Below are 27,593 nucleotides of genomic sequence, written 5' to 3'. Positions count from 1 at the left end.
ATAGAATATTATTCGTCGTGTTTTTCGTCGAGGCGTGATGTTACGTTCGAGTGCACGTTGCGCGATCGATTGATCCCATAAATCAACTTGTATTATATTTTTTCATGCTTTAAATTTTGATTGGTCCATTCTTGAGAAATTTATATATACACGTTGCGTGGATTAAAGTATGGGTGGATACTTGAAATTGTAAAAAATATCCAAATGATTCTTCCCTAATCTCTTCGTCCTTGGTGTAATTTATTACTAGGCTTGCACTTTTAACTAGATACTTTTAAGTAAATCTTATTATTCAAATTTGTCTAACCAATATCTGTCCAATTATTTTCCATTTAAATTAATACAAACCAGAGTGAAGACTCGACGACTTTCAACGTTTCTGTGGAATAAACCATGTGCACACGTATCTTTTTCAAATCGGTGATATTTTATCTCGAAGAAGCTCGATCGCATTGATATACGAATCGAAATACGAGTATTCTAAAACTGTTTGAAAGGAAAATTTTTTTTCACGAATTACAAAGAGGGTGTAATCGTATCGGTCAAAGAATTTTAAAACTATTTTCGAGAGCTTCGCTTTACTCGATCTCGCGTTCGAAATTCTTCCATAAATTTCATTCTAAGCGCCTCTCGACATACTTTCTCCTTTCGCGGTAATTATACCGTTAATCGGTAAAATAGGAGCCGGTAATCTTTATAATTAAGTATTTACATCTCTATCTCGTCGATGTAAATACACGCGTTTCGATCTCTGCAAGTGAATATCGCCGATTTAATAAAAGAGAGAAAATTGAACATTATATTGAAAAAGGGTGCGAGTTTACTTAAAAAAAATATACAAAGGAATCGATAAAGAGCAATGGAGCGATCGATGTGTCTCGAATAAATAAATGTTTTTACGTTTTCACTGGAAAATATTCGGCTCGCGTCAATGAATATATTTGCGCAACTTTACGTTGCTGTATTTTCCCGACCACTATCGTTTCGTACGGATTAATTATCGAAATTTGATAATTAAATAATTCTTTCGATATCGTTATTTAATATCGTTGATCGATTTAATCGATGGTTAATTAATATATACGTAAAACGTAAATTGTTTTTCAACGGGACAGGATACATTTTTTTTATTCGATAGCAATGAACGCGAGAACAAGACGTTTTTCGATTTTGTTGGAAGCTACGAGAGATTAAAAAAGAAGAGAAGAAAAATTTCTTTGTTATGACTCTTTTTTTTTCAACTAATCTATCTTCACCTATCCTTGCGTCTCTGTTTAACATCAATTTCCACCGATCCCCGATTATCGGAGTATTTGCATCAATTTCAGAACTAACCAGAATTATCGCTACGATTAACAAGTTAAGCGAATTGACGTTGAACGTAATCTGAGTCCAATATGTCTTCGATCTTCGAATATCCGTTCCATTCATCATCTAACCTAACTCGAACCCGTGTTTTCCGCTCAAGAACATTTGTACCAAAAATGCACAACGAGCCTCGCATAATAAGAATATAATAAAATATACGCGACAGGAAACAAGTTGTAATTATAATCGATCGAACATCCTATACATCCTTTTCGTCGATCATTCGATCTCAAATATTTCTCTTAGATTGGCTTAGATTATCGTGAGAAAATGCACAGGCTTTTTCTCGTGAAAAGTGAAAGTGATTCGCTCTATTCTTTCTGTTATTAAATCCAATAACATTTTTTTATGACATTAAATACGTTCACTTTATTTATTAAAATCAATTTTCGGATTGATATTTATATAACTTTCCATGTAATGATTTTCTACGAGTATTTTTTTTTTTTTTTAAATCGATTCTAATCAGAAGCTTCTTCGAAGATTCTGATTCGAGATTATCAGACTCAACGGATTAATGAGTTTCGGGATGGATACTGCACGTGGTCCAGAGATGATAAATATCTGCAAGTTCCGCAGGATCTTTCCGCCCATCTCTCAGGATATCTAGGATTCGCCTGTCGATCCACTTCCACTTTCGTCTATTTTTTCTTTTCCCCATTCGATCCAACGTTCCGTTTAACGTGGCGAGGATTCGAAAGAATCGTGTTAGACATTCCAATTTTGCCCGACGATCCGACGATCAGAGATTATCGTGTCCCGAAAACCGTTCTCGTTTTGGAGAAAACGGTTAAATTACTCGAATCGACGAAACGGACTCGTTGAATTAATCAGTTTTTACTTTGAATTCGGGAACGGATTTGTGTTCCTCTCGATACGATTAATCAGAAATCGAAGTAAGATAAAATTAAGCGATCGAAAGTGTCCTTTAAAATATAAACGATTACGCGTGTGAGAATAAAGATATGGAAATTTTTATTATTAAAAAAATACACAGAATGAGATCTACGGAGATTATTTATTGCCCAAAAATAAAATCGAGTAATCAAGCATCCTTTTTAAATGATTATAATTACGTACGAGAATAAAGTATCGAAATTTTTATAACAAATAGAGAACGACACGTGCGGAGAGCATTATTGTCCAAAATTTTCGATTAATTAAAAATTAAAGGAGTGATCAAACGTTCTTCAAAGTATCGAAATAAAATAAGCATTCATTGTTCAGAAATTAAAAATATTCGTAACGAAAATGAAAATTTTCGATTAATTAAAAATTAAAGGAGTGATCAAACGTTCTTCAAAGTATCGAAATAAAATAAGCATTCATTGTTCAGAAATTAAAAAATACTCGTAACGAAAATAAATAAAGTGTAAGAGTTATATTAATAAAATATTAGACATGTGCGCCGATATGAAGCGAGTTTGTAGCAAGTTTCGCGAAATAGATGTTGACATTTGAATATTTTTGCTGGAACAACACCTCTCTCTCTCTCTCACCTTTTCTTCCGCGTTATCAGGCGTACGCACTCGAAGCATATTGGATCTCTTATCGATCGAAAGAGAAACGATGAGAAGTTGTAACGCTAGCAGGTGCGCCGAGGGATCGAATATAAAATTACATATAAATATGGCACACGTGCTCCTCCTTGATAATAAGCACTGTTCTGGAATAGCGCGTCGTCGTCGTCGTCGCGATAAGATGTAATATGATTATGATAATGGAAATTCGGGATGAGGAATGGCATACCCGTGAACATTCCACGATTAAACTGGCAGCTTGCAGTTCATGGTGGAAGATAACGTCTTACAGACAATTGATGTTCGCGCTGTGTTCCAATGCAATAGAACTACAATGCAATAGAAAATTAACGCACGTATGCGTAGAACAATTCGTTCGTAGAATCGAGGTGGGATCGTGTATTTGCGAGAAAAGTGAGATACTTGCGCTAATCAATTTTTTCAGAATTTATTCCACGATTTTTTTTTTCTTTTTTTTACTTCAAATTTAAAATCGTTGCGTAGAAAAATAGATCGATGCGGCGAGTGGAATAACCCCACGTATGGCCAGGCGAACAGGTTAATTCTGTCAGAGAATTTCTTTTGCTTTGGATCCGTATTCATTTATCGAGAAATTAAGTTAATTGCATATCGAGAATAATATAATATACGTATATAGCTAGGCAAACGGGTTAATTCAGAGGATAAGTAGTGTACGCGTGCGTATGGTTAAACAAGAACTTTTAAACGATCAAAACAAATAGATCCATATTTACTTATCAAGAATTGTTAATTGCATATCGAGAATAATATAATATACGTATATAGCTAGACAAGGTTAATTCTGTCAGAAGATAAGTAATGTATGCGTGCGTATGGTTAAACAAGAACTTTTAAACGATCAAAACAAATAGATCCATATTTACTTATCAAGAATTGTTAATTGCATATCGAGAATAATATAATATACGTATATAGCTAGGCAAACGGGTTAATTCAGAGGATAAGTAGTGTACGCGTGCGTATGGTCAGACAAGAATTTCTTTTGCTTTTAAACGATGAAAACAAATAGTATTCACGTATCGAGAATTGTTAATTGCATTCGAGAAATATTTTCCAGTTAAAATTGTAAAAATAATCGAACTTATATTATAGTTACGTGAAGAAAAGATTGCACATCGAACAAAGAAGGCGTAAGAATTTTTTTGGGGGATATAGCGAAGTGAAATTGACTAAATTTCACGATTGAATTAAATCATCGCGGGTACGAATTTATTTTTACGAATTGAAATAACTTCACCGAACACGATCAGTTTAAATTGAAGACGTTTCCCAACGTGGATTAACCCGTGGAATAAGGGTTGTGAGTGAGCTTAATCTTTTATTTACGCTTCCGTCGATTCCGCAAAAATGGCCGCTTTGTGGCCGACATTAATTTCCCCCCGGACCAATTTCCTCCTCTCGGAATACTTTACAACACGCTCTATGACTTTTGCATCTTCGTTGTACGACGATATATCGCGTTGATATTGAATATCGGGAAAAATCTTCAACGCGCGTTACCTCCCATTATTTCGACGAAGAAAATTTTAGATCCCCAAAAATATTCGATATCATTTCGCCGTATCGAATGTCCAAATTCGGACCTCCTGTCCTACTTTCGAACAAATTTGATAAACAAAACGTGTGAGTTTGGACTTTTAAAAAAATTAACAAGAAATCTTAAAGTGGTTAAAAGAAGAAGAAAAAATTCGAGGAACATTCGGCAAATCGTAAAATAATCCTTTTCACCCCGAAGAATTGAAGAAAGAACTCGCTATCGAATGGTGACGAAGTAATGAAATAAAGATGTGAGATGGAGGAATTCCTTCGTTACGGGATAACGTGATTCGATTTCTCGGCTTTCTGTGGTGAAATCCTTGGAAAACGAAGAGAGAGGGAGAAGTATATCATGGAAGCATGCGCGGAACTCGATGCAAAGATGAAACTCGGCCTCTCTCTATTCCGTCCACGGAGGAAACTCTATCAGGGAAGTATGGGGAGGCGAGGTAGATGTAAATAACTGGTCCTCGTAAACGTTTGTCACGAGATCACATTTGTCCTTTCCGGTTTGATAGCTCGGGGCTGGCCCAAGGTTTGGCAATTGTGCAACCTTGGAAAATTGCAAGCTTGCTCCCCTTTATCTATCCTGTCGATGTCGTCTTCTCTTCGCGACCATATCGAAGAAACGAATTCTTTCTTTCCTTCTCCACGTTTCAGCGACAATGATTTTATAAAACCGCGAATAGATGCAAATGGACAAGCGTATTCGAATCTTGGATGGGTTGAGCTAGCTTTTTTATCGTCGTTAAATATTGTTTCTTTTTTCTCGACTCGGATCGATATTGTACCATCGTCACGGTATTGTGTGTAATGCGATGTATGCGGCCAGTCGTGGAATGTCACGGCCAACGTGAGAAAGAAACGACAATATCGGTTGTCGTTGATGTTCGAAATATCGATTTCCGGGAGTCGTTTCCCGGACACGGAGCGGAACAGACGCTCCTCCTCTCCTCGAAATTATTAATATAACGTTAAGACGACGTTCAATCGAAAACATCGCGCGAAAGAAAGAATCGAAATACGTTGTGATAGAAAGGAAAGAAATGAGAATATTCGCGGAATAGTAACCGTTTGTTGGAAGATGAAGGGACACAAGAACGCTCTTCGAACCAGAATTTTCATCCCTGTTCACAAAAGTTTTGCGACCTATTTAAAAACGTGGACCTGTTGCTGTACATCGAAGCGTCTCTCGTCGATGGCTCTTCTTACAGTAATTTACACACTGTTTTCCACACATTTGTCCAAATCAATTGAAATCAATCGTTGAAAAAAATATATCTCTAAATCCGATTCTATCCCCCGTATAAAAATTTCCTGTTTTCTCATATTTTTCGATAATCCCGTTTACTTATTTCCTGTTTGCACGAAATCGCACACCGATCTAGGAAAATAACAACGCGTTGCTCGCCGAAAAACAATGTATTTTTTTCTTTTTTTAATTTTTATTTAAAAAATTGCAGTTTCCTCTTTTTGAAAATAGGTGTGTGAAAATAATTTTATATTTGTTCGGACGAATATTGATTATATCGTGGTACACGCATGTGGAAAGGGAAGTAGCATATGTGCACGAATGGTTAGACAGGTGCGTAAGTGGAATAACCTTACGTATGACGAGGCAAACGACAGGTTTCAGAGAGGCGTTAATCCAAGTTAAATAAAGTTAAAAATTTCGAATAAATTTGCTTCAATTAATTGCTCGTTTGAATGTTTGGATAATGTTTACTCGTAGTTGTCATAATTAATCCGCTTTTCCTACAACTGTTTGCCGCTACGATCTATCATTACGTTCGGAACGATAAATTATTGGAGTAGCTTTATTATCGAGACAACTTTATTATTCGCAAGGTCAACTATTCGATCTTCCCCGTCTATTGTAGACAGATTTTAGTTTCTTCCACAGAGGACAGGGATCGGGGAAAAATTTTAACGCTTGAAGTTTAACAAATTGCTTCGATAATTTACGAAGAACATTAATCAAATTATTTTAAACGAAGTCGCTGCTCGAAACAACTCCATCCGAAATTTTGACTAATTTTTAATCAATTTTTCAACCGACGTATCGCAATCCCCGACTCTGCTCTCGAATAATCAATTACGATTAAATATTACGGATTTACTTTTTAAATGAATCGAATGATATTAACGCGTTGCTTATTAAAAAAAAAAATTTAACAAATCCACGAATAATGACACGATTTTAATTAAAACTACGTGGTTATACAACCCGTAGACCAGTTTTCAGCAGAACGCGATATATCGATTAACGGGAATATTGTTCGTGCCACGGAATATAATAAAGTTACTCCATTTATCCTGCACGTTAACGTGGCATAATGGAAACCTCTAGAAGTTCCGGATAATCGAGAATCTATAAAATTAAACCTCGAATAGCTCGAATGCCTTTATATGTTTCGCGAAGCAAAGGAAACCGAAAGTGAAAATATATATAAATTTATACCCGTCCTGTTTCTGTTTCTCGTTGAGAGGAGCATCTTTCTTTGGGATAACACGATACCCTCTTTCAGAAGCGCTCGAACTTTCTTAACGTTCAGAAAAGAATTTCTACGAATCGATACGCGGTGATTTCGCGATTTTACGATTACGCCTATCCACGGTGAATGCATTCGTAATGAATATGTTGTTCCACTTCGTCTGCGCTTTATTATTCTATCAACGAAGAATGGAACCGATCTATCATATAATAGACTTTTAATCATTAAATAACCTTTTAACGGGTTTGTGGTTAAGGCTCTGTTAAAAAGTAACGATATTATTATTATTATTATTATTATTGTCGACGAATTAGTTGACAAATGATCCATCGCGTTTCTCTCTAAAAAAAGAAAGAAAAATCGAAGCAGAAGACTTCATATTCGTCCAAATCTCCGTCCAACATACGCGTGATAAAATTTATCCGCTCGAATTGAAGAATCTCGCGTAAATAAAGAGGCGTGAATTGTGAGTCTGGATCCGTTTCTTCTCGCTCGAGCGTGGCAATGGAGGATGGAAAAAGGAGAAGAGGGAGGAAAGCTCCGGGGGAAATGGTGAATATATTGTTAAAAGTCGGAGTCAAAGATCGCGCTTTCCTCCCTTCTCCGCTTCTTGCGATTCTCATGATGGAAACATCGTACGGATATCTGGTGTGGCCAGATACGCGATCCTCGAGGAAGGGGCGGCAAGGGATGGCCGAGGGAGAGAGAGAGAGAGCTCGTAACGTTACAGAAATATCTTGTGGATACCGTCGTGCGAAAGCCAGCTTCTCGTAAACGTCGATCAACGATATCGCATTGTTGTCGACGGGGCTCTTTCAGCCAGCTTTGAGAGAGCGGGCGATCGTTTCGCACGGTTGTTGGAGATTCTGAGAATATTTCTTCGGGCAACTGGGTTATTGGAAAGTAATTTCTCGGTGGGAGGAGATGGATGTAAACTTTAAAAACCTGCGGAACGTGTCGTTATCGCCGCCCGATTTTGCAAAATGTCGATAAATTCGAGAAAATTTTTCCTGTTATATCGAGAATAGATCAGTAAAATCTATTTAATGCTTGCTCCGCGGTTGTTAACGAATTGTTTCTCTTGGCGAAGGAGGATCATCGTCTCTTCATCCTCCATTATTCCCTCGAAAAATTCGTCCTTGTTCCAATTTTTCACCCCAAATCAATTTTTAATGCTACGAAGTTTAGATCGAATTTTTCTTATTCTTTCTTAAATAAAAAGAATCATAACTCGTGACATTAAAGAATAACAACAGAATTATTTCTTTTGCAACTCTCTTCATCCTCCATTATTCCCTCGAAAAATTTGTCCTTGTTCCAATTTTTCACCCCAAATCAATTTTTAATGCTACGAAATTTAGATCGAAATTTTCTTATTCTTTCCTAAATAAAAAGAATTATAACAGAGTTATTTCGTTTACTAACTCTCGTCCATTATTCTTTCTAAAAATTTCTCCCTGTTCCAATTTTTAAAACGTCGTCGTTCAATTTCTGAGAAGCTAATCCCGAACGCTCTGTGCAATCTCGTCGGACGCAACGGGACAAAAGCCTCGATCGAGTTGGCAGTAATTATGAATCGGGCGACTGTCCACAGCAGTACACAGATTCGAATCGCCTCCCCGGTGGCCGTGAAAACCGGGTGTATATTTGGGGATGGAAGTTTGGGGATCGAAGCGTTCGGGTGGTGGTCACTCGGGGGATGACGGGCGTCAATTATAGACGGCGGAACGATGGAACAACGTGCCTCGTGTTGGCGATCCCCGTCAATAACCGTAACCGTGACGAGGACGTTTCCATCTTTGCCGCTCGCTACATTGACAGCTCCGTGGGATTAGCCGCTGCCTCGTCCCCCGAAATTCACGATCGTTCCATCGAATATAAATTGTAAGGTAACAGCTCGCCTCTATTAGGCCTCGTGAATTCATTATCCAAACAGTCGAATTCGCGAAGCTGAATTTCCTCTAAGAAATATAAATGATTGTAAGCGAAATAATTTCTGAGTCACAATTTTAGTTTTTAGTTTTTGTGGTTTCTTAACAAAGGGAATAGGGAGAATAGCAGATCGTTGTGAGATGAATAAAGAATTTTCGTTTTCAGACATTTTTAAGAAAAAAGCATTTGGCAAGAATTTCTTTAACCCTCTTTTCGAGCCTAATCGCAAAAATTCATAAAACTTTGTGAACTCGCAGAGAAGATAAAATAGTAGAAATTTGGCATAAACGCGATTAATGCTCGTTGATTCTGGCGTAAAATTTTACAAGATTCGGGACAAACGAACCTAACGTGCAGAGACGAGGAGACTGGATCAAAAAGTTGGAATTAAAAATTTTAAGTAAGCGTAACTTAGTTCCCGATATCGTTCTATTTATACGAGGAGAGGAGAAATTTCACGGTAAATTAAACGCAATTTCGCGAGAAGAAAATTATCTTCGTCTGGGGCCAAAAACTTTAGAATGGTTTCCTTTATGTCCCTTTATTTCCCCCCCGTGTTCCGTTTGATCAAGAAAAGATCGATCGTTCAAACTTCTCCCTCTTTCTCCTTTTCTTTTTCCTTTCTCTCTCCCCCCGTGTCGTCTCTTGTACTTTTAACGTTCTCTCTCCAAAAATATATATATATATACACTCTGTTTACCCGAGTTCCATAACCACCACTTGTTCCGGTTTCTTCGGTTCCATTCTCGTTCCCAAAGGGGATGGGGAAATGGAAGCTACCCAATCGTTAAGAAGCGAATGGATAATTGCCTACAACTTATAACCAAGTTTCCACGAGACGTTAAGACTCGAGCTTGTGTTACGCCCCGTAAAAATTTCGCGGACGGGGACGGAATAATGGAAAATACGGGATCCGAAATACGGGAGAGAGAAGTGGATCGAAGTGAAGTCAAAGAGAAGAAGAAATTGTGAAAAGATTGTAGTAATAAGAAAGAGTGATGCGCATGATTCCTTTTCTCCCCCCGCTCTTCCCGTTGGAAAAACTTTTAATAAGTTCCACGGGTTGGTCGTGGAAACGAGGAAGAAATTGACGATGAATTTGTAAAGTGTCCGGAAACTTGATGCAGAACAGAGAAGAACGTTCTGTTTAACTTCTCTTGGTGAGGAGGAATTTTTCAGATAAAATTTGAAATTTGAAATTTTTTTTGACTGGATCCATTGTGAATTTGTTATATTGTACGAAAGGTTGGATTCACGATATTATTAGGACGAAGCAACAATTTTAATTCCAATAATTCTAATTAAATTATATACTTTATTTATGCGCGCCATTAACAAGATTCGAAGAAATCCGTTGTTAAACTCGATTAGCGAGATTACAAGTTAGACGATCAGTCGAAAGATAGGGAAACCGAGTAATCCCCTTTCCCCTAATCGTCTACTATCTCTGTTGAAGAGAAAATTGAAATAATCGAAAATAGTTGCACTATTCCAACGAAACTGGAATATCACTTTGATCGAATATGTGTAGATTGAAGAAGAAGAAGAATATTTCGAAAATTTTGTCCGAGCAAATTTATTCGAGGCTTTTCTTTTTCTCTCTCTCTCTCTCTCTCGAAGAAAGTGATTGTTCGACCGAGTCCTCGTCTCGAGATTCGGTTAATTTTGCCAAGATGAGTTTCCAAAGAGAGAGTTACGTAGTTTCGAGAAAGGAATTCATTGTCCCAATTTGTGATGCCGGAATTCTGCGGTAAATAGCAACCCCTTAAAGGGTTTGATCGAAAACCTTGGGTTGGGACCATCCCCTGGCGCAATATCGTAAACGTTTCGGCGGTGTCGATTAGAGAAATTCCTTGCAACGTTCCCGACTCGAGGGGAGAATAAAAACAAAGGAAAAATGCGCGTTGAAATTATTGAATCTCGGATTTTCCAACTAAACAACTAGAGACGGTATTCTTAATTTAGTTCACAACCCTTGTCCAAGAAAAATTTGCAAATTGCGATCCTTTTCATCGTTTATCCTCGGTCATAATAATTTAATTCCCGATCGTTGGTACGTAAGATTTTTGTCGAAACCGTTTCGGCAAATTCCATTGTCGAGATCGATCGATTGCGCGCGAATTCGTTGCTGCCATTCAATTTTATGCACGGGCAACGTCGAACCCAGGAAATAATCACAGGAACACGGGCGCGTGCAACTTGATCAAAGCCACGGATAATTTTCCATGTTAATTACGCGAGGTTGCTTTGGGCTGTTTGACATTGCAACAACAAGAGCAGGAAATCACGCGGGGATGTTGAATTATTGGATGGATCGAAACGAAACTCGCGCACCAATCGATTAAATGGATATTCTCCCGAAGGTGTTCTCCTTCCAAATTGGTTTTTCCACGCGTCCAAGTGGCCGCATCTGCTGATTATCCACGGATAATCGGTCCAAGTAATCAACTTAACTTCTCCAGTTATAATTTGTTAACTTGTTTCTGTAGCACGATCCGATCGGAAAATAAATTGTTCGATTATTCGGATTCGAGAGAGATCAGAGGTCGAAAAGATGGTATTTTTCACTGCGTTAAAACTGTTATTGTTATAAGGATATCGTTAAGATGTATAAAAATGCTGGAAACGATTGTATAGAATTATTCTGTCGTAAAGGAATCGCGTAAACGTTTCGTGTTTCAAGTAATTCGATTAATAGGGGGAGGAATAAAATTGAAAATAAGAGTACGATGGTGATCGAGGAGGTGATCGTAAAAATCTAATTTTATAGGCTCTAAATCTTTGCTTTACTCGCGTTATTATTTCGTATCTCGCGGTTTATTTCGGATAAATCAAGCCTTCGATGCCTCGTAACCATAAATTCGAAATAAGATATTACGATTTTTAGCTCCTCCTCGAGTTCAACCGGCTTGTATTATACTCTATCGAGAACGATTTGATCCTTAAATAGTTAGGATCTGATACGAGTTCAAAAAAGAAAGAGAAGGAGGCAATTTTGGTACGAATTAAATGGAATAATCGATCGGCGGTAAAAAGTAAGATAAAATTAAGATTAATGATCGAAATCTGAAAAATCTAAAAAAAAATTTTACACCTATTGGTGGGGGGAAAAAAAACAAGAGCCCATAAAAACGGAATGAAACTAAGATTAATGACCACGAGACATGGCCAACGAAGTAACCAATCGATTCGATTTCAACGATTCGAAAATACAACTCTCCATATTTCCCGAGAAAATGTTTCGATCCTCGTCCAAAAATCTTTTTTTTTCATTTATTACAATCGTTTGATGATTAATAAGAATCGCTATCGATATACAGATGCTTCATCGATACGTGGAAACACAATTACAATGATCAGAGCCGTATCATCTTCTCCGTAATTGATCGTTGTAGCTAATTTTCATCAGACTTCAACGACACGCAATAATTGGCGTGGATCACGTTCGATAGACACGTTTGTTCCCCGACCGATGGCAATGTCGTTTCCTCGTCGAAGGGAGGGGAGGAAAAAAGAGCTGCTCCGTTAATTAATTGCTCTCGAAGGGAGGGCAACGAGCCCAGTTTGGAGGAGGATTTTCGCGGGAAAAGAGCGAAGGGAACAGGCCCGCCCCTCCTCGCCCCCGGCCGTGGAATTGACGTTGTATTCCACGGTTATTTCCCGTCGATTAAACGGAACAATAGCCTGGATCGTGTGCTGTTCCAAAATTCGAGATCCCCCGAAGCGGGTTAGGTTAGGTTAGGTTAGGTTAAATTTTTCATCGAGCGCGTCCTCTCCACGGATCCATAGGGATAAAGGGGCGTGGGCTTCGATACGATACGACTTTCCTCGAGAGCGAAATAACTTAACGACACACGTACGAATAGAGGCGCGAAGGATGGAGGTGGAAGGATGGAGGAGTGGGTGTTTGTTGTCCTGTTTCTGTGAAACGGGGGGAGAGGAAAAATGGAACATCGGAGATAGAAATTGGATAGAGGTGGAGGATGTACGCGTAAATTGTTTGGGAAATTCAACAGTGTAAAATAGTTGGAAATTTTAGTTTCTAAATATTTAAAATTTAAAATTGACCGAATTGGAATCCCTCGTTGCGACGAGGGAACGCGATAAATCTAATTTGAGATATTAAATCGCTCGGCTAAATTTATCGTTCGCGGAACCCTCGGTTAAAAAACGTAGAGAATTGCACACCGAAATATTCGAAAGTGTGGAGAAATGAGTGACGGGTAAGAAGAATCCGCCGGCTGCGCGCCCTAACAAAATTGTTCGTCCTTTCAACCTTCGGCTTTTCGCTACCTCTGCCCCACAAAGGCATTATTCAAATGCGTTACTTCCATCGAATGGAATTTTTCCTACGGTGAAGATCGAAATCGGAAGATTCGTTAAACTTATCATGCACCTTTGACAGGGAAATATTTTGAGAGAAAAAAGATTTCAATTCCCCCCAGAGGAAGGATGTAATTTTAATTTGAATCGAAATTTTCGACCACGAATTTGTCGAATATTATATCCTCTTTGGTTGTTCGGAAAGTAATTTAATAATTTCGCTAGTCGAACGTTTAGCCAATTTTCCTCCCAACCGTGCTGTTATTTATACATTTCGAGAGTATTTCCTTTATTTATAAGAAAAATTAGTTCGATTTAGTGTTTTTCGTGTGATAATAAAGGAGACGTAAAAGGAATATATTTTACTTTTTTATTACCGAAAAGGTAAGAATGCTTGCTGTTCAGGCAAGAAAAAAGTTACGCGAGGCCTATAAAGAAGATGTATCAACTTGGTACTCCAATATCGAAATGGTCCTCAAAATTTCATTCCGATCGAAGCAAACCGACGAATAACGACTCGAGAAATTGCTGCTCGAACTCGTCGAATTCGACTGTTCGCGTGAAACGAACTCGGTGTTTCATTGTCACGAAAAAAAACGAAATTACTTTCCGAACAACCGAATAATATTGGACGAGTTGCTCGTACTGTTTCTCAACATCGTAACGCCGATCGTTTCACGGTGAAATATTCGTCCAATTATCATCTCCCACCGGCAACGTTCGCAAATCTCTGATAAACGACGCGACTGTCTTGGCGATAAAAAAAAAAAAGAAAAAAAAGGAGAGGGGAGAACATTTACATTATCGCGGGATATTGCGCCGAGATATAATCTCGATCTCGCGTCGAGATATTATTGCGCGCTATAAATCCAAATCCAAGCGCAGAAGGAAACCTCGTAACAGAATTTTATACGAAGAACGATCGTCGATCGCTAATGTTTAAATTTCCTTATCGAGATCGTGTAAATCGGAGATATCCAAATATACCTGTACCTTATGACTCATTGAAGGGGATCGTGTTAGATATTAGAGTTATTATCGGGAAAATTATTTCTAAGGAAGAAAAATCGAATCGAATATAAAATTTGCCTCGATACGTTTCACATTTTTTACGCGTAAATTTTTCGCTGTACGTGGGATGGCATGAAAAATCCATTTTTTCAAGGAGGGAAGGAGGAATAAATGAATGGAAGGTTCGCGTTGACAAAAAAAAAGGAAAAAGAAAAAATCGGGTAAGTAGATGACTTACAAGGATTAACGCCGGTGCGTGACGCGACGCTGTATCGGTTTTCTGTCCTTTTCGCGGTGGCCGTGTGCTCGTAACGGTGGCGCATATTTCATAACGAGAACAAGCTCGAGGACGTCGACCCGACGTAGAAAAATAAGAATGGCGCAGTCATTAGCGTGAAACATAGAAGATCATTTCCGCGTTCCATCCCGCGTTCGCAAATAGGATATCGTGATAATGAGTTCGCCCCCCTCCTCGCCCACTCCCTTCAAATATTTTTAATTTTATAATCACGCCTGATATTCTTTTTTCGCGATCGTGAAAAGAGGAAAAACGAGAGACATCGCTGTTTGTACATTTGTGTTCTCTCTTTTTAGTGTAGAATATCGCTTTCTTTTCGTGATTTAAACAGAAACAGAAACATTTGTGCAAAAGAGTAAAAAACCTTATTGTATTTATTCTATCTAATTATCTGCCATATGCGAATAATGTAATATCAATAAAAGGTTCAAGATTGGTAATGTAAAAAAATGAATTTGTGCTAATCCAACTTCGAAATAAATGGAAGAGATGAAATTTTCTTATCCGATCGGAATATTTTAATCACGGAATACGTGCATACGCGATAAGAATATACAATAATGGAAATTACTTCGGATTACTTTCGCGATATTCACGAAAAGATATTCGTTCCGTACGAAGGTATAATTGGCGTAAAATCGCCGAGCGCTCGGCCGAAATGGTCGTTCGCAACTGAACGTTGATCCATCGAACTCGCGTTTGCTCTTTCTAATCGATTGCTCGCGTCGATTGGCTCGAGCGCTTGTGCCCAACTTCAAGGCGGATCGACCCACTGCGACACCGCGTGCGATCGTATTCTGGAAGAATATGTCAATCGGATTGGAAAATCAACCATTATTCCAACGAGTTTCCGTTATAACGCGTATTTGTCGTTTCACGAACTCGACACGACGCGTGTGAGTAAAGACGATACGTACGAATATAGGTTAATATTGCTCCGTTGAATTTTAACCTCTGTGAACGCCGTACAATTTTCCGGGAGAAGAGAATAAGTTCCCTTTTTAAAAGTTAGGAAAGAACGTATTCTCTTAATAGACGGTGCCTGCTCGTACTGGATCAGGCTGGAGTGGTGACTTAATTAAAGCAATTACCGAAAGGATGGACTCGCGGCAACGATATCTCGAGGAACAATTGCAACGAAGGGAATCGGAAGCCTCGGAATTGCGCCGGAATCTTCACGAACTGAGCGGCAAGTTTTTCCAGCTCGAGCGAGCTTTCGAAATCAACTTGCAATCGCAGGCTCTCCAGGAGGTTGAGTTCAATCGTATGAAAGTTGAATACGAAGGTGAGTTGTAAGAAATTTTGCTCTCATAAAAAGTAGTAATTTAAAAAAATTGATCGTCGAAATTAAACTCGAGTATTGTGAAGTTTACGTATGAAATATAATGATAAAGTAAAAGTTAGTTGAGTTAATATTTGATTATTGGTAATTATTCGTGAATCTCCAATTTCCAGCGATGTCCAAGTCAATTCCCAATTCGATTGAATCGCGCAACTCAATTTCAATCATTAGCGATAAGATCGTAGTTGAGATCGATTAGGATGTCGGTGAAGTTGCAGGATCTAATTAGTAGTAACGTAAGGATTATAAGATATTAGTTAGATAGGTAAAATGAAGCCTTGATCATCGCGTTTCAAGGATCTAAAGTACGGTATTTGATTACAAATGTATGATTAAAATTTTCAGACTTAAAGTTACGTAACTAGATTGCGGGTTTTTATGCAAATTTCATTAAAGCACACTCGGAGAATGGAGAAAAAGCACGGCATTGAAATCACTTCTCGTTTTATCTCTCGATATCTCGATGGATTGTTAAAATATAAGGATTCAAAATCTCCGTGATTATAAATCTAATTTATAAATAGATTCGATCTACATTTTTTCTTGAAAATACTAAAAATCTTTCCAAGAATATATTTTTCATTTGTCTGAAATTTGGAACAAGGATGGAAATGGTAAAAAATTAAAGATTGAACTCTTCTCTTTACACGATGATATCTCAGCGACCGAAAGTTGTATCGAATAAAATTAATATCTTCGAAACTATAGCGGTTCAAAGTTTCTTATAATTTTAACAGGATTTAATTCTATTCGAGATATATATTTAAGAATTATCTTTTCTTTTCACGATGATATCTCGGAAGTCGTAACGAGATGAACGAAAAAGCTTTTTAAAGCGTTTTAAGAAAAGTTTCCATGCTTCTAATAGTCTTTCACTCATAGACCGGAAGTTATTATCTTCGAAATTACAGCGATTCAAAGTTTCGCTAATTTTAATACGTTTTTAATCTAGTTTTCTCGTGTTCAGAGAATTTCAGTAGATATTTTTTTAATTGTCAATTATTAAAAAACGATATAAAAGATATCTTTTGAAAAGCCACTCCTTTAAACTATGTTCACTCGTTTTATACTGTTTTATCTATAATTGAATATCCTCGTGTCGCTTATACGAAACATGCAAAAGATACGCAATATTAAAACTATTCGAATTTTTCATTTATATTGAATATTGAATTTTTTATGCTCGATCAAGGAATCTCTCGTTTGACGAACATTTTTCATTCATGTACACAAAGTGATAGCGGATAATTGGTAAAATAAAATTTATGAACGAAATGAAATTTTATTCCTTGAAGAGACGATATAAAAATCTTCGCACGATTTCAACCGAGGCAAAATATTCTCCCCTCCTCGTCTTCCCATTATCCTTTTCACATTGTTAGCATAAAGTGAATAATGGAGGACACATGGGAATACGTATCAAGTGGCGTTAAAGAACATTCCGGAAATTTTATATAGCTCGTTAACACTAAATAAAACAGCCACTTCTCAATGAAGCATACTCAAATTGATTCGATCGAATTATTTTCTGCAAAGGATGCGTTCTTTGAAAATTTATGAAATTCAATCCGATTGCCCGTTCGTCCTCTACTCACTTTGTACGTATGATGTTTCAATATGATCAAAAAAAAAAAAAAAAGAAAATGACTTTTCACTACGTATGACATTTCTCTCTAAATCCTATAATTAAATCCTCCGTAAATTATGCAAAACAAGGAATTTCCTTTTTGCGTTCCTTTTAAAGCCCCTTATAAATTTTATTAAAAGAGAAATTGAATCGAGGATAATATAGGACACTAAATTGAGCGGGCAGATCTTTGGATTAAAATTACAGATTCAATCCTAATTGCCGAATATATCCTAATATATTATAAGTGTATTGACAAGATTGAATTTTCGAAATATATTTTCACGAAAAATTTGTAATTTGCGGAAAGAAACCGCGTAGCAAATGAAATAAATAAGCCACGTATAAGAAATGAAAATGATGGGAAACTAATTTGTGTGATTTTCTTTTAGAGCTTCGAAAGCTGAACGTCGAGACTGCACAAGCGAGAACAAAACTGAACTCGATATTAATGAATACGACAACCGAGAGAGATCATTGGAAAAATGCTTTCCTGCAGCAAAGAGGAGATATTAAAAGGTACGTTGCATTCAATCAAGCTTCGCTAATTCCTCTTTCTCTCTTACACGCGTTCCCTTTTTTCCCCTCCCCAGGTGTATCGTAAAAAAGCCGGTCGAACATTTCGCGAATATTAATCAACCGTGAGAAAATATTTACCTTTTTCTAGGGCAAAAAGCTTCCTCCATGTTCACAAAATTTTACATTTTAATCGACGTGTATTACACAATTCAATTTAATTTACCGTGCTCATATACGATGTGCCGGGCCGAACAAAGGATCCAGTGAAAAATTCCCTACTTTGTCTCATTTGATCCCGGCAACTTAACCATCCACGACATCTAATCCTCGAAATTTCTCAGTTTCTCGCTCCTCGTCGCCGGAATTCCAATCTCAATTTTCATTGTCTGACGCGCGTAGTGACGACGCGCCAAAGATTCATCGAGTCTATCTCTTCTTCCCTGAATCAACGTCGCAATTCCGTGGACGCCTGGCGCGTGGAAGACGAATTTCAAAGTTGCACAAGAGTATAAGATTAATTAACATTCGCTGCATACGCCCCCTCCTTACCCTCGATCCGTAACCCCCCATTAATCTCGATTACCCGATGAAACGAACATTTTCTATCGAGAATGAAGAGAGAGAGAGAGAGAGAGAAAAGAAAAGGCGCATTTCAAATGGAACGAGGCATTGGCATTCGATCGATAGAGAATTCATGAAGGAATCCAATTGCGGGCTTGATGAATATAGGCAGAGAGATTCGCGCGATATATTCACGTGAAAAATGAACTCGGGGCTCTCAGGGTTTACACTTTCTCGTTCATCGGTGCTAAAATTTGAAAGCGCCAAACTCGATTTCGTTTACTCGTTTGTTCGTTCGTTCATTCTATATACGGGCGTGCACAATTCTGTACCTGCAATTTTTCCTATTCAACGTAAATATACATAAAAAAAAGCGCAAATATATGAGCATAATGGAAGGATGGAAAAATGTTCCATGTTCGATTCGAATATGGGCGAGTGGAATAGAGAGAGAGAGAGAGAGAGAAACTGTTTCGAACGATTTTAACATTAATCAGAAATTTTTATCTCTTCGTTTTCTCTCCCACTTTCTTTGTTGTCTATCTTTCGTTTAACAAAATGTATATACATATTTTTCCTATAAAACTTTTGTAAAAGTTTACAAAATGCGACTGTTTATAAATTTGGCACAAATAGTACTTGCGAATTTTAATGGACAGATTTATTATCCCTTTCCTGGGATTTTCCAATACCATTCGACGATGATGTTTTATTCATTCGAGGTTCACCAAAGTTTGAATATCAATAGAATCGTTCGTGTAAAAAGTAAATCTACGTGCATTCCTTGATGGAACGACGCGTTACGCGTTTACGGATCGGAACGGATCAGCCATCGATGCGATTATGGAAATTTAATAGCTTATTTACTTCGCGTAGATACACGTTGAACCATGATTAAATCGTTATCAACGGATTATTATACGGCTCTCTACGGTACAACCTCGATGAAATTGGATTTGTTTTCTAAATTCACTGTGTAATTAGAATTTGCGTGAATAATGCGACTCGCGTTGTATTGTTGGCCAAATTATATTGTTTACCAACAACTATTAATTAATTCTTCCACCGTTTTTGTTTCTTTTTCTTTTATCATAAATTTAATACAAAAATTCCTTTTTTTGTAACAAATGATTTTCAGGTGCATTCAAAATTTTTTTACGCTTATTTTTGAAATAATTAATGCGATTATTAATCGGGGGGAAAAAGGCAAGAAAAATCCAAGCAAATCACTCGCCACTGATCCTTCAACAAACACGAATTTCCTCCTCGCTTTAAATCCATCTTATTTACTCGTCGTCCCAGCGAAAGCACTAACTAACCAAGTATCGTTTTCTCTAATTACGAAACGTGTCTTCTTTTTCAGCCTCGTCTTAAGAACCCTCTGCCTTTTTCCCGAGAGCCACTCGTGAGAGTTGACGGTCAATTATAATTAACAACAACAATTTCGCGTTCCAGTTGGAAAACCGGCCGAAACGAATCCATTCGAAATTTCTCAATTAACGAACTCGCTTGTTTCGAACGCTTTAATCCCGCATCCTCGAAAGAGTGCGCGGTTGTGTCGAATTTGCACTTCGACGATGGTTACGTACACCCAATTTACAACATTATTTGTCGAGGAAGAGCGAAAACCCTTTTGTCGTCTATTTTCCCTCTTTCGATCGATATACGCCACCGCCATGCTCGAATATCGGCAAATAAATAGGGTTATCGTATTCGGCGCGAATCCCTGTGTAAATTGTTGTCAATTATCGACCAAATCGAAGAGTTATGGGACCGATCGTTGACGAGAATAACGCACGTGTCGAAAGTTTCCCTGGCTCTTGAAACCCTCCCTCGATTTATAATATCTTATCTAGATATTCTGAAAAGGATGGATTGAAAGAAGTAAAAATAAAAAAAAACGATAACGAGTATAGCAAATATATGGTTAGTTTCTCAAAGTCGAATTAATCGAATAAAAGGTAGAAGAATGCGTTTGAATATTAACGAGTATTGTATTTCAAAGTCAGAGTTATTGTTGTTCTTATATACGCCCACGTATGCTAGCGTGGGGCGTGCGATTTGCATGGTAACGGTGATCAGTGAGGCACTTGGGGCATAACGAGACCTCTAATATCCTAATACACGTTATGACTATGTATAACTTATGTTCGTTAGTTTCGTGACTTATTAACATAATCATCTACTATATTTGAGCTACGAAATATGGTCGATAAACATTTATTTCAATAGCGATTTCAATAATATTTTCGTTAGAGCGTAGCTTATTAAATAGTAGATTTTTGAGCGACGAGAAATGCGATTCTCAATATTTGAAAGTCTTTGTATAATAAACGAGAAAGATGTTTCGCGAAGAGTTACGATTGTGGAATAATACTTTACAAATAATACCGACAAAGGTAAAGAGAAAGTAAATTAAGGAAACATTTTGTCTTCGTCCGATGGACTTCCTTTTCGTTACTTTAATATTATTTATTTTTATTCATAGTCGATCAAATTTCTCGACTTATATACTTTGAAACGATAAAAAAATAATATTGCGTTAAAACATCGAACATTATTCAATTTTCAGTCGTTTCGTATTAGTTTTTCTAATTTCCAATAATGTTTAAATTTTTTTGCTCGAAAATTTACTATATAATAATTCTTTAACTTAATCCCACTCACGTAGTCACACCACGTACATATAGATCGCATATTTCACACTAATGGCAAAAAACCACTTAAAGATATTGCTTACGTTTTAAGCTTTCAACCACGATACTAAAAACCTTAGAAATACCTTAATATTGCAAGTAATAGCTATAATCTGGACAAAATATGATTCCATTAAAGGTGCCCAAACCATGCATTATTATATCTCAACGTCAAATATCAATAAGTTCCCATTTAAGATCAATTTATGCTCCAACATATTAGATTCGATCTAAAAAAAAAAAAAGAAAACAAAATTCGATTTAAGATATATTTTAAATAACTAGTTGAATTTTATAACTTGGAAATCTAGTTATTAACGTCTTTAACCGATCGTGCCCGATTATTGCCGAATTGAAATACGGAACGATACGAAAGTGTATCTGATCCGATCTCGCCCGAACTTTTACGATCCATGCCGAAGTTCGAATTTCCCAGTTATGGAGCGATCATTCACGCGCATTTGTGTTTAAAAGCAAACAAATCGAACGAAAGAATGACGATAAGCTCCTGAATTAGCCACATTTACCAATACTACTGCAATAATGGATTACTACGAAACGAAATTCTCGGTTGGATTAAGTAGAAAGATAAATTAACTTCTATTTGCCATTGAGTTTTTCTTAAATGGTCGTAATGGCGAACTCGAGGACAAATCGTGAGAATTCAGAACCTATTCCAAGTCCTTAAACCGTAACAAATGGCGAATATATACATGAACGTGTGATCATTAAAAATAATTGATCTTTCTGTTCTACCTCCATTTTAACATTATCGATTTATGTAATGAAAATTCTCCCGTATAACAACTGCAACTAATCCTCGATTAGATATCGATTATTTCTTATCAAGAATCGTATATCGGTAACTTTCCCACAAGACACATCACCACGTGATTACATTATTTTCCCGCCTCTCTGTTTCCTGAATTTCGAGAAAGAGATTTTGATCATAACTCGAAAATTTATTTGTATCGCGTCTAGCTCGTGACAATACAATCGGTGATAAGAATAATTTAGCTAGAGAATAAAAATATTAGGGAGAATTTATAATATCAAACAGGCAATGATTTAAATCGAAATCGAAACGATTCCTCGGCTTTTCTCCGCGACGAGGGTAAAATAATAAATCATTTTAACGAAGGATAATTCTCCGGATAAATCCGTATGGATCAAAGTTTGATAAAGAGCGCCAAGATCCCTCGATATAAATACATATTACCGTGTTTCTAAAATTTCTCTTATACCATTAATCGCGCGATAGGTATAGTGAAAATACAACGTTGGAAATAGAACGATAAAATACAAAAAAAGAGGAAAAAAAGAGGAAACGATAAATCGCTCGCTTCGTGTTTTACACGTGGAAAAGGAGGTCACCGTTTTTATTCGCGACTCGATATCCTTTCGACGTCGCGGAATTAATACGTTGTATAAACTCTCTCTGCAACTAATCTGCGATACCTTTCGAGCCAATTTCCGTTAGAAGAACTTGTTACACTGTCGAGTCGCACACGATCAACGATCAATTATCGATTGATCCATCGTCAAATGTTACATTCGATTCTTCTTAAGATTATTATTGATAGTACGGCGGTGATCTCAAAAAGATTGAGGATACATTACGATGAATATTTTCCACTTGTGCATTCGATTATAATAGTTGTCAATACATTGTAAGATAATATTATTGATCGCTCGCGAGTCTCCCCATTGTTAAATTCTATCGACAGTGCATTAAAACATTAATATATTTTATACATTTAGCGCGCATTTAGATGAATTCTGTCTACTCGTGAAGATGCATAAATTCTCAGAATCGTCAGAAGGACACTCTGCTACGTTAATTACGTCGAAATTTCGCAATGAATCAAAATAACTGTGTGTAATTAAACCGATTTCGGGGTTAATCGGTGGATTTTTTTAATTTTCGAGGATCGACGGTTTTAATAATCGCGCTTCAAACTCCTCGTTCGCATTTCCGTCGAGAACCGAGATTAATATTTTCGTTGATTATTACGATCCGACGAGTCACGAGCCGCCGTGCAAATTCACTGTTATTAAAAAAAAAAGTAATTGGCGACGAAATTCGACGAGGAAGATTTATAGAATCTTTGGCGACGATTGAAGTTTCAAAAACAAGCTTGTAATCTGCTCCCCTCGGTGTCCTCGCCACCTTTCCACTTTCTTCGCTAGTTTTTTTATTTCTCAAACTTTCCTCTTCCCCGCCCCACGCTCGTTTTCCGCCTTGTCTCCTCGGATACGGGGAAAAATTCGGGCAAATTTTACGATGTTGCCGCTTTTGTACCTTATATCTGAATAACACCGGTAATAACGGGATAAAAAATTTATAGTTGCCTCTTTACGATCTAATAATCCACTAAATTCTTCTCCAACTTTTTTTCACGTAAATCTAGAATTTTATACGAGAGGAATTATTAAGCGCGTGTGTGTGCATCTTCGAAACTCCATATCGATGTAAACTTTAATCCTTTGCGCTCTCCTTAATTCATTTACAAAAAAGGATCTAATAAGAAGAGGATCTCAATAAAGTTGTGTTGCGTAAAGTATCGCAAAGTATTCGAAAGAAAAAAAAGTATTTTAAATTATTTTGAAAGTCTAGCTCGACATTGAGGAGTTGGCGTAAGAAATGTGACGTGTGAGCCGCAGTCGACGTAGGAGTCCCGAGGGTTAACTCGTCTCGAAATAGCTTGGCATGCGAAGCCAACGATTTTCGATTCGATCGAGCTCGAATAACCTCGAGTCAAATAATTTGATTCGTTTTACGTAGAATTACGTGTGAGGGAAAGCTAGGAACGAGGATTTGTATTGTGTTGTTCCATCTCGGTCGCGATATAAATTAATCCAATCCGCGTGAAAACTTTCGTGGAAAGTTTTATTTGTTCTCGATATATATTTTTTTTATCAGATTTGGGAAATGCGATGTAGTAGAATTGAGTTGTGGGAATAATAGAATCGAAACAAGTATGTATGACGAATTGTGCGAACGTTTCTGAAGTGATTGGATTTTCAGATTTTTATCGCAGATTTTTCGTAGTTAAAGAAGGTGAAAAACGTTGCAGGTGAAATCGAAAATTGGATATTCAAGTTGGTCGTCATTTTTTTTGTCACTATTCTTTTGAAACTGACGATTGTCACTTCTCGCTACATTCATTGATACAATTATACACAATGATCGACGTTAATCAGATTTTTCGTTCGATTCAATTTCTTCGTTCAACGCTTCGCATTCGCGCGTTAAATCGATCGCTTTTGAAAATTAATCCCTAAGCAAATGAATGAACGAGTGAGAAACCCAGAAGATTAATTAAACAAAGCGCAACATCCGTAAATTTATTCGTTAGTCGAATAATTATTCGCATAGTCTGAATAATCGGTACCCATTGATTGAACGAAATTTCACTTATTCCCGATTCAATGCCGATTCCGCGCTATATCGCTAATCAACAACGCGATACGTTCATTTTTCCGATATCTACACCCGTTGCGTTCCATGGTACGATCGATGCTACGACATTGAGTTCGCGAAACAGTTCACGTGGCTTATTCATATTCGCGTTAATAATATCGAGTAAAATTTGATCAGAAAATTTGATCATCATCCAAGTGGATCCGAAATTACGTCAAGTATCAAAGCGTCGAATTTTTGGCGATCGATGACAATCGCTCGGGATGGGAAAATAGAGGCATGAAATTTACATTCAATTTGAATTTATCGCGAAAAATGTTCGCCGTTTATTCTTTTGATAAATATTAGCTCTCGATACGCAAATTGAAGGATCCAAAGATATGGATATATATATATATCGGTTTCTTACGCGAGAAGCGTAAAATTTTATCGAAAGATATGTGTTTAAAAGAATTAAGTGGGGTGCGCTTTATTGACAAATATTTTTGTCAAGTGGAAAAAAATACGCCGGAAACGCGTTCGATAAAATGGTAAAGAGAATTTCAAATAAATTTCCATCGTTTCGACAAATTCAATTATTTTATTTTTCATTATTCTAGACAATAAATTGGAAATATAGACACGTAAAGTTATTAGCAGACCTTGTTATTTAAAAAAATTTATATTATATCAATCTATGATAAACATAATTATCGTAAATTGTTATATAAATAAAAAATAAAAAAAACAACATTATTAAAATAAAAAAAAGGGTTTAAAAAATTCAAGAATCGGAAATCAAAAAAAAAACTGGAAAAGGAGAAAAGCTCTAAAATGCTATTAATCAATATTATATTTAAAAAAATGTCCTGCGTTTAACTTTTTTCCTAATTCAACATCGAGGTCGCAATCACCTTTATCAATGTGCTCTATCAAAAGATATCACGCTGTTATCCCTAAAGTAATTTATTCTTTCAATCATAAATTATAAATCAAAAATATATCTTTCCATCAAAATTAGTTTTTAGATAAAGTTTTTTATATTTACCAATCCTACCAATCAAATTTAAATTAATTATATATTTATACAAATAATTTAAATAAATAATTATATTAAATAAAATAGATAATGCCAAGATAAAAAGTCAACGACACGTGCAAAATTAGGAATCGCGCTATATTTACCCACAATTTCAAATTAACACAATTTTAAATTCAACATCTTCGTTAAATTTTAATTCTACGCGTGGATTGTTCTCGTTAAAATTAAATGATCAACGAAAACTGCGAAATTTTTATGTCTCTCCCTTCATCCCCTTTATTGACAGAAACATCTTGACTCGTGTCGCGCGTCGAGTGGAAATGATTATATTCCTCTGTGCAACGTCACGAGTTTCGTGGCTCGTGTAACGATAAATCCAGTGTCACGGGAATCGGACATTTATCGCATTCGAGGAGCAACAACGACAACACTATCGTGCGTTCATAGATCGTCATCGATCACTGGTGAAATCATATTCGACTTCGTATATTCTGACAGCGTGTTGCAGTTTCATATATACACGTGGATATCAGAGTTTGAAAAAATCGAAAGAATAATTTAGTTAGTTATATATATATATATATAACTATATCTTGGTCCAATACGTTTCCTTTATAAATGAAAAATCACATTTGTTTCAAACAACGTTACTTATTTGAGCCAACGAAAAGGATCGGTATAAAAATTTTGTATCGCGAAAAAGAAATGTGAATTTTTGAATATAAATAAATATATAAAAAAGGAATAGAGTGAAATAAAAGATTTCATTTATTTCATTTTACCTCTTCATATCTGTTTAATTTATAAAATCGTGGAAATTGCGAGTGCAAATTGTCTGGTGCGACAATTTGATGTAACATTATTTTAATTATTCGTAGATAATTATTCATCGTGAATGGGGTAATTGAATCTCTTTTAACTCTTTTGACTCGACACGATTAGGATTATTGATTATTATCGATGAAATCGATTTTTATTCTCGAGCGAATAAATTGATAAAATAACAATCGTTTACACGGATTATACACGGTCGAGTAGATTGTCGAGTGATCTTGTGCATTAAATAAATCGCGTGATTAACAAAAGAGTTGATCAAACAATTTTATCGAGTGTTATCCGCTCGCGATGTTGAACAAACAAATTGTTAAAACGGAAAATCAAGTGAAAATGCGTTTAATGTAGTGGAGGGAGGGGGTGGGCTTACTTTAGACGGTTCGCGTGCTCGAAACGTATTTTTTGTTATCAGATCGGATCGGTATCGAAAATAATTAAAAAAATTAACCGTGACGAATTAAATTTATCGCAAAACTCATGTTTACATTTCTCTCTGCGAGATAATTCTACGTGCTGCAATTTATAAAATTCAAATATATAACGCAAGCGTATAGTAAATTTTCCTTTCGAGTAACAAAAAAAAAGTGAGAAGACTAATTAAGAACGAATTCGAGAGCGTCAATGTATACTTTCAATTATGAAATTATATTCGTTCTTGGTAATAATCGCGTTTTGAAACGATGGAGATAAAAATTTGATCCCTCTTCGTGCGAAAAATGTATATAGAATACGTGAAATATACGAAACAGATGAGCAACTGAATAGTTCATCGCTTCGAGCACTTCACGCTTTCCGTCTCGAGTTTACTCGTTCATCGATCTAATATTCATAGCATTGCAAATAATTTCAATTGTTCTACGAATGCTACGCACACGAGCCATTTGGTATTCGAAGAGAGATTAGATGGCCAATCGAACAAACTTTCGATAAAATCATAATTACAAACGATTTAAAAATAGATCCTCTTGCAACGTCTTCAAACTCTTCAGGGATTATATAGGACAACAAAGCATTACTTTATGGTTAATACCTTCAAAGTAACGA

The 27,593-nt window shown here is 36.6% G+C and overlaps 1 protein-coding gene across 2 annotated transcripts in view; it reads left to right on the top strand.

The window, feature by feature from the left end:
* Positions 1-7,186: 7,186 nt before the first annotated feature.
* The window catches only part of LOC107999340 (myosin-1-like), a 31,630-nt gene continuing 11,223 nt past the window's right edge, over positions 7,187-27,593 (top strand). The window contains exons 1-2 of one of the 2 annotated variants that reach the window (XM_062077323.1): positions 7,187-15,810; positions 17,887-18,013. In XM_062077323.1, coding sequence (XP_061933307.1) covers positions 15,624-15,810; positions 17,887-18,013 — 314 coding nt within the window. In that variant the 5' untranslated portion in view covers positions 7,187-15,623. The remainder of the gene's footprint in view (positions 15,811-17,886; positions 18,014-27,593) is intronic. The other variant, XM_062077322.1, reaches the window with a different exon arrangement.

The sequence above is a fragment of the Apis cerana genome, linkage group LG7 (assembly GCF_029169275.1).
Source record: "Apis cerana isolate GH-2021 linkage group LG7, AcerK_1.0, whole genome shotgun sequence".
Classification (NCBI taxonomy): Eukaryota; Metazoa; Arthropoda; class Insecta; order Hymenoptera; family Apidae; genus Apis; species Apis cerana.
Note: the sequence above shows the minus strand (reverse complement) of the source record. Positions and strands in the feature narration are given on the sequence as shown.